The 18,346-nt window shown below is 37.0% G+C and overlaps 2 protein-coding genes and 1 long non-coding RNA gene across 4 annotated transcripts; 1 reads left to right on the top strand and 2 right to left on the bottom strand.

The window, feature by feature from the left end:
• Positions 1–399: 399 nt before the first annotated feature.
• On the bottom strand, positions 400–7,346 carry LOC134799598 (uncharacterized). Its single transcript, XM_063772036.1, has 4 exons — positions 6,541–7,346; positions 6,380–6,448; positions 6,133–6,277; positions 400–572 (listed from the first exon to the last, which is right to left on the bottom strand). The coding sequence occupies exons 1-4, from the start codon at positions 7,300–7,302 to the stop codon at positions 400–402; spliced, it is 1,149 nt and encodes a 382-aa protein (XP_063628106.1). The 5' UTR covers positions 7,303–7,346.
• Positions 7,347–8,094: 748 nt separating this feature from the next.
• Positions 8,095–11,063, top strand: LOC134799587 (protein tonB2-like). The gene is made up of 5 exons (XM_063772026.1): positions 8,095–8,167; positions 9,094–9,303; positions 9,544–9,755; positions 10,163–10,312; positions 10,915–11,063. The coding sequence occupies exons 1-5, from the start codon at positions 8,158–8,160 to the stop codon at positions 11,017–11,019; spliced, it is 687 nt and encodes a 228-aa protein (XP_063628096.1). The 5' UTR covers positions 8,095–8,157; the 3' UTR covers positions 11,020–11,063.
• Positions 11,064–11,771: 708 nt separating this feature from the next.
• On the bottom strand, positions 11,772–18,071 carry LOC134805557 (uncharacterized). Of its 2 annotated transcripts, XR_010146321.1 has the most exons (3): positions 17,585–17,689; positions 15,123–15,321; positions 11,772–11,786 (listed from the first exon to the last, which is right to left on the bottom strand). It is a non-coding gene; the product is annotated as an uncharacterized LOC134805557 (long non-coding RNA). The 2 variants fall into 2 exon arrangements; XR_010146320.1 differs by lacking the exon at positions 11,772–11,786 and having other exon boundaries at positions 15,151–15,321; positions 17,585–18,071.
• Between the last annotated feature and the right edge of the window lie 275 nt (positions 18,072–18,346).

Raw genomic sequence — 18,346 nt, 5'->3', positions numbered from 1 at the left:
TATTAACACAACGAAGACAATATACAGGCTGGAACATTTCTAGAGACTGAGCTGAAAGGATAATGTTATCTAAGTGATCTACAATCGAATTATTATAATCGTAAAGCTGAAGTAACAAGTAAAACAAAATCACTAAAATGAAATATTTTTATATCAGTGACAACCCTACAAAGATATTTACATTTTAAATTGACACATGTCATATCATACAATAGGATCTACTTGCTAGGGTTGTAACATACAGATTTATGCACTAATGTTTAACAAACTGTATCTCTAAAACGGTTAGAAATATTAACGTGATTAATAAGTGAAAAATAAAGTACGTAGCCTAAACAATTCCCCGTATGCGTAAAAGTCTTTCGTTCTGTTCCATCCGATATATTTATTAACCAAACATTAATTTGTTCTTAAAAACAACTGAATACATATGATGCTGTAAGTAATAACGTTCATGATAGTTCCAATAATCAGATGATAGTTCACACGGAAAAGGTTACCGGCAGTGAATTGTAATTTATTTGTACTAACGAGTTGCTTGAATGTTTCTAGTACTTTTTTTCTGGGGAGATCTAAAACAAACAAATTATTGTAATTGTATTGTGTTAGACTACCTACCTCTAATAAAAACTTTTTACAAAATAAAAGAAAACCGACTTCAAAAAGGATGAAATAAAATATTATCCTTTTTTAAGTCTATGCGTTACCAACTGATATGTTTGAAGTCGGTGCCAAGCCAAATTTTGAAGCATACCATGATGGTGCGTTTCGATAAGGATGTATACATACCTACGTTGGATTGCCTTACACGACGACAATGAACGTAATTTCTGTAGGTACAGTCGACGTTAAAAATATATTTACACTTTTCGCCTTATTACAAAGGAGTAAGGTCATCATCATCATAATCATCATATCAGCCAGAGGACGTCCACTGCTCGACATAGGCCTCCCCCAAAGAGTGCCACAATGACCGGTCTTGCGCCACCCGCATCCAGCGGAAAGGAGTAAGGTGCAAAAGTGTAAACATATCATTGACAACGACTCTACCTAAGAACACACCTCAGAACACACGATCAAACCTTCTTGTTTGTCGGAACATTAGTGTAAATCCAATGCATTTTTTTGCCGTCGTATTTTATAAAGAGCATTTCTTACTAATGCTCGAACAGTCTATAGCACGCAAGTGTGGGATTGGGACTAAGTTATTTCCCGTTCCTTATCCAGAGGACTACATTTCAAAATATAAAACAATTCAAGGATGTTACCTTCTTGCCAAATTTCACCTAAAGCGGTTCAGTTGTTTAGCCATGAAAAGGCGACAAAGAGGCAGACAGAATTACTTACACTATTATAATAGTTATTAGTACAGTTCTAAGGGGTTTTATAGCCATAAAGCTGATTATTTTTGACTGGTATTGTTACTACTTGGCTTGGCACCGACTTCAAGCATATCAGTTGGTAACGCATAGACTTATAAAAGGGTAATATTTTATTTCATCCTTTTTGAAGTCGGTTTTCTTTTTTTTTGTAAAAAGCTTTTATTTTTCCATTTTTAGTTTTAACGCATTGTTAAGAGCGCGACGCATGAATGAAAAACAAGATGATGTTTAACACTAAATTCGTGTAGCTATTACTTTAATAAATATTAAATATGTAATCAGGAATTTTCTCTAGTCCGTCTGGGAAATTATAATTCCTGTCACTACACTAAATCCATCCTCCGCCCCGCCACTGACCCAATCCCTCAACCACCCGATCACTCAACCTCACAGCGCATCAACCCCTGATCCAGGAACCCCTCGACCCTGAACCAGCAACCCTTCAACTTTCAGCAGCCATTCCCCGACCCCTTAATCCCTGACCCCTTAACTCCTAACCCTACCCCCCGATCAGTAGCCTTACCAGCCTTACCACGAGTTTGACATTGATATATTCGCTAGCGTGTGTGTAACTTACTTTCTATGCATCTCGCTCGTAATAACATACTAGCAAAAAGCAGAGCTTTGTAAGGGCTCGCGGAGTTTTTCTACCTATATACATGTAGTTATAATTACTAAGGTAGTTTAATAAGAGATTCATCTTAAAAAACTGGACAAGTTTTTTTCCGATAACTTAGAAGTCTGAATTTTTCACAGCTTTTAGGACCTTATGCTTTAATTTCAACTCGATACATCCACGCGTTCCCGAGATAAAAGGTCTTAGTAGACAGACGGACGGACAACAAAGTGATCCTATAAGGGTTCCGTTTTTTTCCTTTTGAGGTAAGTACTGAACCCTAAAAATGATATGATGTGATATAAGGGCTTCTGTCCGTCGCTACCTTCTGGTCCCGCTTAATATGAAATACGAAACCATCGACACGAGAAGAAGAAGAAGGGCTTCTGAATATATTTAATACCCCAAATCATTTTCAGACTGTTTGTATTATATTATATCAATAGGTACCTACTTACATTAAATTCCTCGTACGAATATATTCTTGTTTCCTACATTTCAATACATTACGTAATCTATTATAAGGGAACCATCTATATCTCGATGTATCCAAAACATCTCATATTTTAATGCCGTTTAGTACAGCTTTTATGTCTACCGTTTTGAAAGAAAGAGAGGAGCTTTCTCTTCAATTGCTCAAAGGTTAACTGGAAGAGATCCCTGAAAGAGATACATTCGCCTTTGTACTATAAAACTTTGTGTGTGTTTTCATGTTTTATGTTTCTTTTTGTACAATAAAATGTTTTACTACTACTACGAGTACTACATCTCATTATAATGTCAAAAGGGCCCCACGTGTTGGCTTAAACTCCGCGCACGCCTTACAAATGTCCGAAGCACCTATAGGTTCTTGATGGGTAGACATGAATATGGGCGTAGCGATGTGACGACCCCATCGCCTGCTGATAGACCAGTACAATCAGTCAACGCAGGGCAGTTTATGGAGAGCTGTTGGGAAGAAACATTCCCACTGCTCCTGGGAAGTGAGAAGTTCTACCACCCGATATGGATAAAAAGGGCCCTCTGCCTCTGTCTTGCTTTAGCCGGTCGTCCAGAGTGGAAAGCGACATCCATTTTGACATTTAAAACAGTAAGACAGTAATATCGCACTGCAATACTGCTGCTGACTGCGATATTACTGCCGACTATATTACTGCAAATGTAAATAATATTAATTAAAAACTCGATTTCGACATTTGCGCGCTGCAATACTACTGCCGAGTGTGCCGACTATATTACTACGGCAAATGTCAAAAACCCTGGCAGCGACATCGATTTTGGCATTTGAAACAGTAAGGCAGTACTATCGCCCTGCAATACTGCTGCTGCCTGCAATATTACTGCCGACTACATTATTGCCTCAAATGTCAAAAACCCTGGCAGCGAAATCGCTTTTGGCATTTGAAACAGTAAGGAAATACATAATAATATCGCGCTGCAATACTGCTGCCGACTGCGATATTACTGCCAACTGCATGCATTATTGCCGCAATATCGAAAGCAGTCACGTGTGATTTTAACCGCCATAGTAGTAAAAACGATTATAGATTCAATAAAAAATAGTCACGTATTCACTCATAATTAATTATTGTTACTAAAAGGGTATTAGACTGTATTTAAAATAAATTATTTTACACCATTATCATCAGTTATTTCTAGTCACATTTCTATTTTAAATCCCGTATAAAACTATAAAGAGTAGGTAATTTGATTGTGACGTCACATGCTAGTGTTTCATGTAAATTCCTTAGTAGCAAATCGTTTTGACAGTTCGAAAAAAGAAACTCATTTGACTAGTAGTCAATTACCCAATTATACTGAGCCAAAAACCCAGCGCATTTTTAACGGAACAACCTTTAACCTTGTTACTACTAACGCCATCTGTTAGGACAATAAATAACCAACATTAGGCCAACAGATGGCGCTAGTAGTAATACACATTATTGACCCTTTTATTTATTTTTTATGTTTATAAAATGATATTTTTATGTTTGATAACACATCTAGACATGAATTTAAATTACTATGTTAAATCTCAAACCTAACAGTGCGATAGTTTTTCCGTAAAGTGTACCACAAGAATGCATAGTTTGTCGAATAGTGATAGGGCTCGCTTCGCTCGCCCTAATTAGTGCGAGCGAGGTGCATAAAAAGTAAGTTACGAAGACGTTAGCGAATATGTCAATGTCAAACTCGTGGTAAGGCTACTGATCGGGGGTAGTGTCAAACTCATGGTAAGGCTACAGTTGCACTACATCCAATTCGTGGTTTTCGGAAGCAAATGCTCGAGTTACTTTAGAAAACACCGAAATCACTTTACGCGTAACTTTAAAAATTGAGGAGTTCCCTCAATTCCACATGGATTCCATCATCAGACCAGAACCAAAAATAATACGGAAACACCTTGGAGGTAACTTCTTCCAAACAAAAAAAGAATTACTCAAATCGGATCACAGGTGCCGGAGTAATCGCTGAACATACTACATTAAAAATCATCATCATTATCATCAAAACAATTATCATCACCAGGTCTACTTCATCAAATTGGTGGTTTTCGGGAGAAAATGCTCGACTTGCTTAAGAAAACACCCAAATCACTATGCATGTGCCTTTAAAAATTGAGGAGTTCCCTCAATTCCTCATGAATCTCATCATCAGAACAGAACCAAATTAATATGGGACCAACTTGGAGGTAGCTACTTTCAAACAAAAAAAGAATTACTCAAATCGGACTACGAATGTCGGAGTAATCGGTGAACGTACATAGAAAAAAAAAGATAGCCACAACCGAATACAGAACCTCCTCCTTCTATGAAATTGAAGTCGATTAAAAATAGAGTGTGTATGTATTGAAATTCCACAAAGACAGAGGTTGATTTTTAGTACTTTATAATTATTATTTTTAGGAAGAATAAAATAATGAAAGTATTGAAAAGTATTATAAATGTATCTAAAATTAAATTTAAAAGCGGGTGCTGTAGCTTGCAGGTTGGTATGTACAGTGAAACCTGGTTAAGTGGGACCTGGATAAGTGAGAAACCTCTATAGCTGGGACTCATGGTACGGTCCCGACACTTTAGCACTGAATTACCTCTGTTAGTGAGATAAAACGAACCTCTATAACTGGGATTAGTTGTTGTAATTTTATAGTCACATTTACCTCTATAATTGAGACAGAGAGTGTATTTTACCTCCTTTACTGAGATATATATTTATAAGATTACATTTTCCTAATTGTTTTTTTAGAATTTTATAGGATTGACCTCTGTATCTGAGATAAAGTCAGTCTATGACCTCTCTAACTTGGACTTTATTGATCAATTTCCGTATTCTTACTAACTCTTAGTCTATCCACAAATTCCGCATTTCTAAACGACTTCAAGTTTAATTTAGTTACTTTATGTAATTAAAACTATCGAAACGAAAGCTGAAATCTTGATAAGTAACACGAATGAACACATTTTCATTTAATAATTTTCTAAGAGGCAATGAAGTCCATATCAAATTTAATTGAAAAAATCTATCATTTGAAAATATAATCATTCAAATTAAATTTAAAGAAATAATTAACAGATTTAAAAAATATTTAGGGACAAGGATTATGTTACCTTATTTATTTTTAAAGATAATTACAAAATACCCTATTAACCACCTCTATAACTGAAATATCCTCTATTCTCGCCTCTATTAATGGGACCCTCTGTAAATGAGACAGAAATTTATTTGTACCTGGCTAACTGAGAGCCTGGGTAAGTGGAATACCTCTTTAAGTGAGACCAATCTGCTCGTCCCTTGAAGTCTCACTTATCCAGGTTTCACTGTATATACCTAGGAGGAAAACGAGCAGACGAAATGCCCGAAGGCAAGCGATTACCGTCGCCCCACAGACATCCGCAACAACCGCTCGTTTGTTTGTGCGTTGCCGGGAATTTAAGATGGGAGTACCCTCTTTTCTTGAAGGTTTGAAGGTCGTATAGATTTTAAATATATCAATGATGCCCAAATACATAGATTAAAGACCATTCCGTCTTTGTAAAAAATAGTTCCAACCCTCCCCTACATGTCTTTGTGTAAGGAGGAGGTAATGTTAGGAAGCTGGTTGTTAACCAACGATGTCATATAAAGTTTTCTTACCACATTTAAAGTCAATCAAATGCTTCATTATAAGTATTTCAGTCCACTCCACCTCCTGTTTTAACTGGTCGCCCACAATACAACAAAGACTTGACCAAATAAATGGTAGTACAATTCTTATCGTTATTATCCCGGGACATTCTACCTAAAACAAAAAAAATGTTTGAAGTGGGATGTATAGTATGGGAGCGGCTTTTTGGCGGCGGGTTCGTGGGACCCTTAAACGGTTTTATCATTATTAAAATACCTCCTCACAACTCATCAGAGTAACTCCAATCACTGCACCGGAGAACATCATCCAAATAGTACACAATATCTGGAAAAAGTACAAAATGTTTTATTTTTGTTTACAACTACGAGTATTTTTATCATTAAATTCATCGCAATACTCCAGATAATTAAACTTACTTGTTTTCCATGAAGCTTTTCCAGTAATTGAATGCAAGTGATTAAATCATCGTAAATTTTGCATAGGGATTGGATACTAAAATTGGAATCCGAGACATCCGCTACCATAAAATTAACATTGGTATTAAAAAAATATCTGAAATATCTGAACATGCTTGATTCCTTCGTTAAAAATGGTATTTCGGTGTCTTTTACATTAAACTGATGTGTCTTATTCAATATTTTATTTATGTTCCTTAATACAGCCAACACTAGGCACAAATGAATCACTAAATGCAAAGTTGCCAAATAACCCGGCACCTTTATAAGAATAGTAAATTGGGCAAATTGTGGAATAAAGATTTCCATAAAAAAGATTGGAATAAATACAACACTTGGCAAAAAAATCCACACATATAGTTTCAAAGCAATCATCTTTAAATTTCTATTACTCAACTTCAAACGATTAAAGATATTGCTTAAAGTCATATAAAGCTCCGACCACAATGTTGAGGGATGAAAAAAGTCTATGATTAGTATGATTATATTGAATATTAAATCATTGATATCCGATATATCTTCGAAGTAAGTTTTGATTCCTTCTTTAGTACTCTCATTGTCTGATGTGAAATCTAAAACTATAAAGATAGTAATTACCATGACAGACCAAAGTTTACTCCAATAGGTAACGTTGCAGGCCTGCCCGTTCGACAACAGAAATGGTTTCTTCATGCCGAATGCGGTACAAAACCAATTAAAAACACGAAAATAATAATAAAACATTTTAAGGGTTACAAGAGAACCATAACCTATGTAAGTTCATTTGAGACTAATACTTATTCTTTTGAGAGAGCCTTGAAATACTAACGTTATTATTTTCAAATCAACTTCGGTCTCAATTGAAAGTAACGCTGACAACTATTTGGAAAGTAACCTATCATTAAAGCTATTGGGTTTCAGATAAGATTTTATCTAAAAAAAAAAACAAGACATAAAAAGGCTTACTCTACTTAATTAATTCTATAGGTAGTAGATGTACCTAACTGGCATAATGGGTATTTTTTTATAATTTTATTTTACCATGTTTTTTTAACTTCTGATAGGTACCTACCCACAACACAAACCTTGTGCTTATATACAGTGGAACTAGGCCGATTTATGGATAAAATGCCACTTTCCAGCTTTACCGACTGGTGTGATGAAGAACATATTTCGTCACCATAAGTTACAATTAAGTCATTGAATTAATTATTAAATTGCTTCCTTAATCATCACCAGAGTCCTAATAAGATAAGAATAGTACAAGATTTCTTTTGAGTAATAAGGTAGTAAGTAAAGTACTATAATATAACCACAAATTCTGCTTCTAAGAGCATAATGAATGTAATTATAACAGCGTCATACAATACGTGAATCATAACATTGTCTCATATCCTCGATCAATAAGTAAAACAAAGAAAAACCTATTGTGCTAACTAGATAGGTACTTACTAGAAAATACTTCGTATGTTTGTTTATCTTATCACGACTAAGTTTCGAACGATAGGGCATATAACACACGGTATCGATAAAAAACAGTTCATATTGGTTCCCACATTTGTGCTATTTGTTTTGAATTTGGATTTCAAAGATTTTAAAATGTCTCACAGTAAGTCGATTATTTATATTATAACTAGCATTTTATATTTATTAATAAATAGGCATAGTTACTAATACTAGGTGTTAGAAGTAGTTTATATTTCTATCGTCAATAAGAGTGATTGTTAGATTGATGTGTTGAGAGAGAAAGTTGTCAACCCTCCGGTTTGCTGTAGCGTCTCATAGTCACTTGGACGGGTCCTTCAAAGATCTAGAGCACCAAGGCCCAACGGACCAAAATTTTAACATACATAGGTACTTATTATCACTACAGCTTATAAAACAAAGTCCCCCGCCGCGTCTGTATGTTTGTGTGTTTGTATGTTTGTTCGCGATAAACTCAAAAACTACTGAACGGATTTTCATGTGGTTTTCACCTATCAATAGAGTGATTCTTGAGGAAGGTTTAGGTGTATAATTTGTTAACCCGTGCGAAGCCGGGGCGGGTCGCTAGTGTAGAATGAAATACAAAAATTACATTCGGTGCCGAGACCACTGTATTTACTAATCTGTGCGTTATCGGCCTCCTCTGCTAATGCTGCAGCCATAACTGACGTTCAGAGATGTGACGGGGCCAGTTCATCTAAACCAGCCCCGGTCCTCTTACTCGTCACTTTTTGTACGCTGGTCGGGTCTAAAAGAACCGACATTATAACTGATGCAAGAGACCAGTAGATGGTGTCCTTCCATAGGGGCAAAAATCTGGCGCAGAGACCGTACTCCGATCCGGTTACAATAAAATACGGATGTTAGGTGCACTGCCACTGCCACTAATATACCCGGATACTTAGTAACCATAATTTTTTTTTCAGGTACAGTAAATGTTATCACTTATTTTTTACAGACGGATAAAAAAGAATCCTAATATTTGTGTTTGGGCCCAATTTAAGGAGCCTAAACTATAACAAAATACGTGCCTACCTATAATGTTTCCAGATCCATGGCACCATGGCCCGCCTCCGCCGTACCACCCCGGGTACACATACTCGCCGCCGCCGCCCGGCGGGTACGCCTACGTGCCCACGCCGGTGATGATGCCTGTGCCGGCCATGCCCGTGTACCCTGTGGTGCAGCCGCAGCCAGTGCCACCGCAGCCGACCCCACAGCCGAGTTATGTGCCGCCGCCCCAGCCCCAACCTTATGCTGGTAGTTAATAGGTTTTTTAAACCTTATTAAAAGTAGGTATCTGCATATGTTTTACACCTTTAATGAATGTTGGTCTTCTTCATTTGTGGTGGTGTAGGTAACACAGGCGGTGGCACAAATATTGCCTCTACGAAAACTAAAAACATACATATTTCAATTCCGATTTCATCACATGGCTTATAATCTACGCTATTCTAAATGAATATCAGCTCTGTACATTTCGAAATTCATAAATTCTAGATCCAATAGACTGGGTGCCAGCGACAGGCTTCTCCGCTCCCGGTCTAGTGGAGCGAGCATTTGTAGCCGGCAAGGAGGGCTGGGACGGTAGTCCGCTCTGCGTGATCAGGGCGCACCACAGCGGCGAGCTCGTGCCGGGCAAGCTGGCCATTAAGCACCGCTCTGCGTATATACCGCACGGGGGGAAGGAGGTGCCGGTGCATAACTTTGAGGTTAGTGCCGACTGATTATGTTAGTTACAAGGCTTTTATGTAACGCTACATAAAGACTGGCGTCAGTCTAGCGGAGTAAGCATTTGTAGCCGGCAAAGAAGGCTGGGACCCCGGGATAGCCCGTCTGCGTCGGGCAAGCTAGAAAATCAACACCGAGCAGCTTCCTCTTGTAGTCGATAGGATAACAGCCCTCTGAGCGCAATAATAATTAGACAAGTTTAATAGGTATTGCAGGCTCTTCTGAACCATGACAGTACTGCACACTAAACAAAATCGTGTCCAACAACTAGAGCGCAGAGTAACCTTACGTTACTGACACACTTTTAACATTACTGGAAACGTATAATAATTAACGATTAACCCCCCCCCCCCAATAATCATTTTATGAATTGGTACTTAACTTACAGGTTCTATGCGTTCCTGAGCACATGGTGCACTGGGTGACGGCCAGCCACGGCAGCGTGCCTCCCGACGCCATTATAGCCGGCAACACACACAACGCAGAGCCTCTTTACATATGCCGTGTTAAGCACCTGAAATCTATCACTCCCGGAAAGGTAATACTGCAACTTTGGAAAAAGTAAATAAAGGCTAAATAGATAACAACAGCAGTTTTCTAGGTGTACTCTTCTCATGAATATCATGATTCAGAAACGTAAAATATGATATCAATATCTTAAACATATGGAGGATGAGCATCAGACTCGCGCTGTGCATGCGATATTAAATTTAGAAAGCGTGAAGGTATTACTTTTGAGATCAAAATGGTATCATACATTATGTTTGTCAAAATGCGTAGTAGATACCTAACTATTTCTGTGAGCATACGCTCACGCCACGTGTGCTACATTTGTGCTACGCCGTAGCATCGTATATTGCCCTTCTCAGCATGATGTTGCTGCTATTTTCATCTCGCTTTTATCTGGAGCAGCCCAACTGCGTACCTCCACCTTACACTACACTAGGTACTTACAACTTGTACTTAACACTATTATTGTTACAACTTGTAAGTAGATGACTGCTACACTGTGTTAGCTGTCAGGGGTCTGGGCCGCTTACCATCAGGCGGGCTGTACTTAAGCTTGTTTACAGAGACTAAAGGTGGACATAATATCTTTACCCACTTTTACTTATACATAGGTATTTTATAATTTTCCAGGTACATCCTAGCCATGGCTGTGCGTACATTTCATTTGGAGGCAGCGAGCATTCGTACAAACACTATGAAGTTCTCTGCAAAGTTAACACGTCTACGTGGCGATAGAATCATTGTTATTTCACTGTGCACTGACTTATGTAATATTTTGTTACATATTTTGTAAATAAAATATTGAATTACTTATGTCATGACAAAAACGGGCCGACTTAGTATATAAATATGTATATTAAACTCATACACTCGGATCGTGCTAAATGAAGATCGGAAAAACGAATATTTCCGGGAATAAAGCCCGTCGTAGCATTGTAAAAAACTATTTCTGAAAACTGATTTACAATTTATACAAATACATATGCTATAAAAATTTTGGTCGTTTAATATTATAATACAAAACATGTCCCTTAAATACAATGTCCCTAAAAAAACTATTTAAGTATTTATTTACATATTAGGTAAGTGAAAGACGGACAGAGTCACGCCAGAAGGGTTCCCTTTGTACCTTCTTGGTACGGAACCCTACAAATTGAGCTACTGTCTTGTTTGTAGTTTCAACATTTAGGGGTAAAAAACGACGTTCACCATCGTTCCGTTTGCAATTAAAGATGGCCTTACTTAGTATAAAATCATTATTATTTATTTTCCTTACACTAACCGCAACAGAAACAAGTTTGGCAGTAATCAAGTCAGTAAGTTATTTCAATCTATCTCCCCATCGGGCCAGGGCCGGGGACGTTGTCGACCACCGTCACACCACCGCCGTCGTCCACCATCGCAGGACCTCCCCCGTCGTGCATCGGAGGATGTTCCACAACGTCTACGCCGCCTCCGTCATCGTCTTCACAGCAACTGCTGCACCCACCCATTAGTTATTTCTGGAATACAGAATAATATTATTATTATACAGTTATGTAACAGTGAGCATAGAACACATTTAAAAGTGACCAGAAGCGTACCAGCGAACGAAAATATCATGGGGAAACCGACCAAATCTCAACAAGGCACTAGACCAGTGTTTTTCAAACTTTTTCATGATTCGACCCCCTTAGTACGAACAAAATGTATGGCGTATGTGTTGTTTTAAGGCTGGCCGAGGCTTCATGACCCTCCAGGGGGTCGCGACCCACAGTTTGAAAAACACTGCATAAACTGCATTGGACTATTTACAAATCTTTAAGATTTATTACGTGACTAATTAGTTTTATCGGGCTTTAATAGATAAGAACATGTTCTTTCTAATCGGCATAAACTGTCAAAAAACTAAAACTTACGTATTGTCTTTGTGAGTTACAGCAATGTACTAATATTGCTAGCTATTGTATTTCAATTCTCGTCAAATTGGTGTCAGTTATGGGCTGATAAGATACTAATGTATAGGCACTTGCGGTATCTCATCGATAAAACTGTTGTCTATCATGACACATAGCTTTGCAGTAAAAAATTCAGGGTAATTTGATAAGTCGATTTGTTACATGATTAATACTTACATTATAATAAACTAGCGACCCGCCCCGGCTTCTCACGGGTTAGAAAATTTTACGCCTAATCTTTCCTCAATATTTATTTATAGGTGAAAACCGCATGAAAATCCGTTGAGTATTAGTTTTTGAGTTTATCGCGAACATACAAACACAAACAGATAGACGCGGCGGGGACTGCGGGCGGCGACTGCGGGCGAGCGGGGGATGTTTTATAAGGTGTAGAATTTACCAATGATTTTCATAGATTAATGGACCAAAATCATCATCAAATTTCGGAATTTGCATGGCAACAAGGTAAACCGAAAGTGAGCTAAGTATGGAGTCGTTATCAACATTAAATGAAACCGATCCCTTGGTAATATAATTTTGCTAGTCTGACTCACACCCCGAGGGTTCCGTACACACAGCTAATGTACCGCTATGTCGATAAAATAACAATCAAAATGCAATCAAATAAGTTTCTTGTCTAAACAACCGCAAGCCTATGCCTACTTTATTTTTTTAATAGGTAGGTATATGCGGGAATAGCAAGACTCAATTTTGTAAATTGGAACTGTCTACATCTTAAAACACCAAATAGTCAGGATTTTTGTATGGAGCTCCCATCCCTCAAATATTAATCTTGTTTGTTGTTATTATTTGATTCATATCATTCATAGTGGCAATAGAAAACACAAAATATGTATCTATAACGGTTACCGAGATAGAGTCCTCTGACAGACACGCGGACAGAATAACAGCAGACCGGAACTCATCCCAACCAAACTGTTTTTTTAAATATATGTTTCGGTATAAATTAAATATCAATTTACTTATTTAAGAAATTATTTATTTAGTTTGAAAATTATTCAAAAATTGCTAACCTGAAACTTAGCGCTGCTGCACGTTGAAAATAAATTAGGGAAGCTTGTAGCAATTTATAAATGATTCTCAAGCATTGTTCTCAAGGCTCGGGCTTGTTTATTGTATTCATTATTTAATATAATTATTTGCAATGTATGGATCTTATTGTTATCCGTAATAAATATATTAAATAAATAAACGCCCGTCATATTGAAAACATAAGATAACCTTAGGACCCATTTATGAGTCGCAAATATTCGTTCACAGTCCGGACGTCATTGGGATATTTTTAATCGTTGACATCGGGGGTCATCCATTAATTACATCACACGTTTAGGGGAGGGAGGGGGTCAAGAAAATGTGACATATTGTGACATGGGGGAGGGGGGAGACACGAACTTTGTGACGTCACTTTAAATTAATCAGTAACCGAAAATTTATTTAAATTATTTTATTCGCTGTGCATTTAAATAACAAGTTTTTAAAACGATAATTTTAATTTAGATAAATTACTAATATTTATATCGTCAAAAATATTTTGATAAAATATTAATAATACTTAGGTAAAGTACTTAATTCGATTTGGCGATTTCGTAGAAAAAATGTGACGTCACACTAGGGGGGAGGGGTTTGCCAAATGTGACCAAATGTGACAAGGAGGGGGGGAGGGGTCAAAAAACCTAGATATTCGTGTGACGTAATTAATGGATGACCCCTTGGTATTAAGGAAGTATCTGTTGTACGGGACAGGGTTATATTGTTTAGAATGACGGGCGTTTTTCCGAGCCTTGATGATTATAAATTCGAATAAAAGATTTATTTTTTCTTATAATAGGTAGTTATTATTTTATAAATATTCCTTAATATTATTTACACTTATATTTATATATAACATTATGCAAGTATAAAGACTCGAGGCTTGTAAACTAAAATGAATTAGCGTGCATTCATACAACTGACTTGTGTTCATTTACACATTTTACTAGTATACCTAACATAAATTCAAAAATACCTTTTACCTTAGTAAATAGAAAACCGTATGAATAAAAGGGAAATTTAATTTAACTAAGTACACACAAGAATTGATAGGTACACAATTACAAAATTTAAAATTAAACGATTAAAAATCAACCTACGAGTACTTAGGTACATCTCATTTAGTCATAAGATGCTTTTTTGCAGTCCGCGCGGCATGACTCTATAATATGCGCTATAGTAGTAGAGTCATGTGCAGATCTTTTTGGTATTTGATATAATTGATACATAGGTTTATACATAACATAAAGTAGGCATATATGCTTTAGTTAATATTTCTACTTCATAAGATTAATCACAAAATAGTTCAGTTGCAAAATAAATTTAAAATAAAACAACAGCGGATATATATCATTCACTTGTTGAAAAATAAAGAAATCCAAACTAGGTCATCAGTGACCATATATTATGTAATTCTAATTAGGTATCAAAGATAACAATTAAGGAAAGAAATCGACAGATAATAATTAGGATGCTCATTGATCAGGATTCTATCAGAAAAAAAATAGACATGCGGATGTACAGTCAGCTTCAGAGAGAGGTGATCCCCCTGCATAGAAATTTGTTTGCAGGGCAGTGTCACCTCTCCCTTTTGGTTTATTTCTACTCAGAATCACGAGGAATATTGATTCAAAAAGAAAAAAAAAGAAATGTTTGTGACACATCTTCATATAGGTACATACTACATACCTACATTTTGTATGGACCGTCACAAAACTGACACCCAAAATTTGTATTAAAAATAAAAAAAACTGAGGACATTTTTTTTGGTTCAATCAATAGTCCTTGTGATTCTGAGTCGAAGTAACCCAAAAGTTGTTAGTTTTTCCAAAAAAAGTAAATAGTAAGTACATTTTTTTCTGAAAACCCCATTATCAGGTTCTATCTGGCGTAGGGTGGCGGTGGCTGGTGCACGACGGTGACGGGCGCGGGCACGTGGTGGTGCACCACGTTGACGGTAGTGGGAGGGGGTGGGTCCGCGCAGCAATCGCAGCACAGGCACGGGATGCAGCAGCAGCAGCAAGGCCGACACGAAATGTTACAGCCCATACTGGAAAACAACAAAAAAATCGTTTGATTTAGGGTCTTACCAAACAGTCTGCCACTGTTAAAGCGTCCGCTAAATTTTATTGTATGGGAAGTTTTCATTACACACTGCTGATTGACGTTAATCAGTCCGTTTTAAATGTGGTTGGTGCAATTGGCTCTGAGTGTGAGTTTTAAAACGGCATATTATCTTTATTTTCCACAAAGCCTGTAAAACTAAATTAAAATCTTTGTGAAATTAATAAGGAAAAGCATTCTCTAATTTTCGAAATATGCCACCTACATAATATGTAGGTGACATATTAAGTTTAGTAACTTACATGATATTAATATATGTATGTGCGTTGTGGTCGCACTAATACAGGTAGGTATACTTGACGAAATATAATTTGCACCAATCTCTCGAACAACTTGTACGTCGAAGCGGTGCAAATTATAGAATAGAAGGAACCAGATTTTTGTTTAAATTGAGAACTTGTTCCCTTCGCATATAAAAGTTTGTTAAAATAGATTAGCTTGCATTTGTCTTTTCTTTGACATTGATTGGTTTAACACTTAATCTTACATACTGCAAACTCTATAAAGGCATATTTAATTTAGGTATGTAATAAGGACATTTACGCAGATATCTTAGCTTAATTTAATGATGCCTTGTAAAGTTGTATTATCCATAAAAAAACCTGTTCTACTACTATAGAATATACGACAAAACGACAAAAAGCAAACTCGTGACAAAAACAAAGTGTCAAGGTGAAAAGCAGACCAAGGTGCAACTTATCACAATGGTTAACGCTCGCTGCATTACCTTAAACAGCGCACTGCTTTACTAAGTAGGTATCAATATTGCACTCCATATTTGTGGGCACTTCATTCACAGTCACTATTCACGAAATGATTTCACACGTATACTATACGTGGTATGTATTTTTAATACAATATGAGGCTATATTGTATAACTAATTAGCTCTACAATGTTACTAAATGAGATTTTTAATCACGGTTAAGCCGTGGATTTCGAATTTTAGCCAGCATTTCGCGTCGATCATTATACAATGCGCAACAGTCGTCCTCTAAACGAGAAATGCGTGAACAAATGCAATGGCTCACCTTATTTATTTCTTCCAATTTTCACCTATACATAGGCTGAGGCGGCGGAGGGTAGCCTTGGTACTGCGGATGTGGATAGCCCCCGGGGGCAGGGTAGCCGGGGTACGCTCCTGGCGGAGGTGGGTACGGGTAGCTTCCGGGCGGCGGCGGTGGCTGCTCGACCACTACCGGCGGGTGGTGGATGTGGACTGTCTGTGGCGGCTGCTGCTGCTGTCCGCACGCGTTGGGGCACAGGCAGGGCACCAGGCAACAAGCACTCAGCGCCAGGCAGCAAGGGTTACAACACACGTCACAGTCCCCGCAGTCGAGCGAGAAGCACAATCCCATCACGTCCGCCTTTTAACTAAAATTACACAAACCATTGCTTTAAATTACACTTCTTATCTAAACTATAATATAAGATTATATTAATAGGTATCCTTTGAAAGGCTTTTATTGTCATCAAAATAAAATTAGGTAGGTACCTATTTAATTTGTTATTCCAATATAGCGGTTATCAGTATCACTATCGCATATTTGTATTATCACATGTTGGCGTTTTATCTTATTGATAAAGAGATAGCAATGTTAGTCACGCCTAGTTCTTGTAAATTGAGCACATTGTAATGATCAAGGCAAAATGTAGTTATTCATAATGATAAATAAAGGGGAAAATCCTGTATCTTCATATTTAATAGTTGGTAGAATAATTTTATCATCTTTATGACAACGACTAAGTATACCTACTTCTTTTATAGACTTTCAGAACCATGAATAATTGAGCATCATGAATAATTGAGAATATACAAATAAATAAGTTGCAATATATCTACCTATACATTACGTATAAGTAACTATTTTATGCATATTATGTTAATTAGGGATAGGTATTTATTAGTTGACAAAAGATAGATTTTGATAAAGATAATTAGCACAAACAAAACATAAATGTTGACATCGTAAACAGTTTCAAGTAAATTAATTGGAAAAATTAATGAAAAACGTTAAACAATGAAAATAAATATTTGAAAAAATAATCAGTAGTACGAGTATTACAATCATGCACCTGATAAAAGCTGCAAAACAAACGTCACATGATTTCTAATTTCCCACAAGTGCATGTTTGACTGACTGACTTAGCAAGCAAATAAAAATCGATTATTATTCAATAGTTACAATACCTTTTCAAGTCAATAAGTTTCACCTTCACGTTTCAAGTAGTTTAGTTGGAAAATAATAAATCCGTGTTAGTTCCAGTGTTGAAGCATTATTACTAACTGCGCGCCGGCGAGGAAAACTGGCCTGATGTTCACAACGCTTACGAGCGCTTCGCCTCAGACTAACCAGTGTAAGTATAATTACTGATTACCCACAGTTGTAACGTACGCCGAGATAAAGTTACACTAGAAACTATATTACAGACTGAGACAAACTTCTTTCTTAATTGCGTAGCACCGATGACGTGAACGCCCGCGCACACTGCCTACACAATCCTTGTGGGCTATCTCTCTTATGCGTATAAGAAAAACTAAATAAAAACCGAGACAGGTAGACCAACAGTTTTGTTGGTCAACGTCACACGTTGGAAAATGAGAACAAACCAACCTTGCTATTACTCACGTCCTTACCACGTAGTCTACTGAGAAATACCGAGTACTGTGACCTGCATTCAGCTACAACAACTTTAATTCGAATTGAATTGAAATATAAGTAATTTTAATTTCATTTTCAGTACATGAAATCCAGTTAATGAGCGCAAACCAAATGTTTCTCATGTATAACTACATACCTAATTCTAATAGATGTATTCACGTACATATAGCGCAAAAGCGATTGTCACCGCAATACGTTTTCAATCTAATAGTAATACGCTAAGCACATTCAAGAACGTTTCCACGGGTCGCGTTGTTTTACTTGTACATAAAAAATGTGTTAATTACTTA

The sequence above is a fragment of the Cydia splendana genome, chromosome 2 (genome assembly GCF_910591565.1).
Source record: "Cydia splendana chromosome 2, ilCydSple1.2, whole genome shotgun sequence".
Taxonomy (NCBI): Eukaryota; Metazoa; Arthropoda; class Insecta; order Lepidoptera; family Tortricidae; genus Cydia; species Cydia splendana.
The sequence above is the reverse complement of the archived record's forward strand: the minus strand, read 5'-3'. Positions and strand labels throughout refer to the sequence as shown.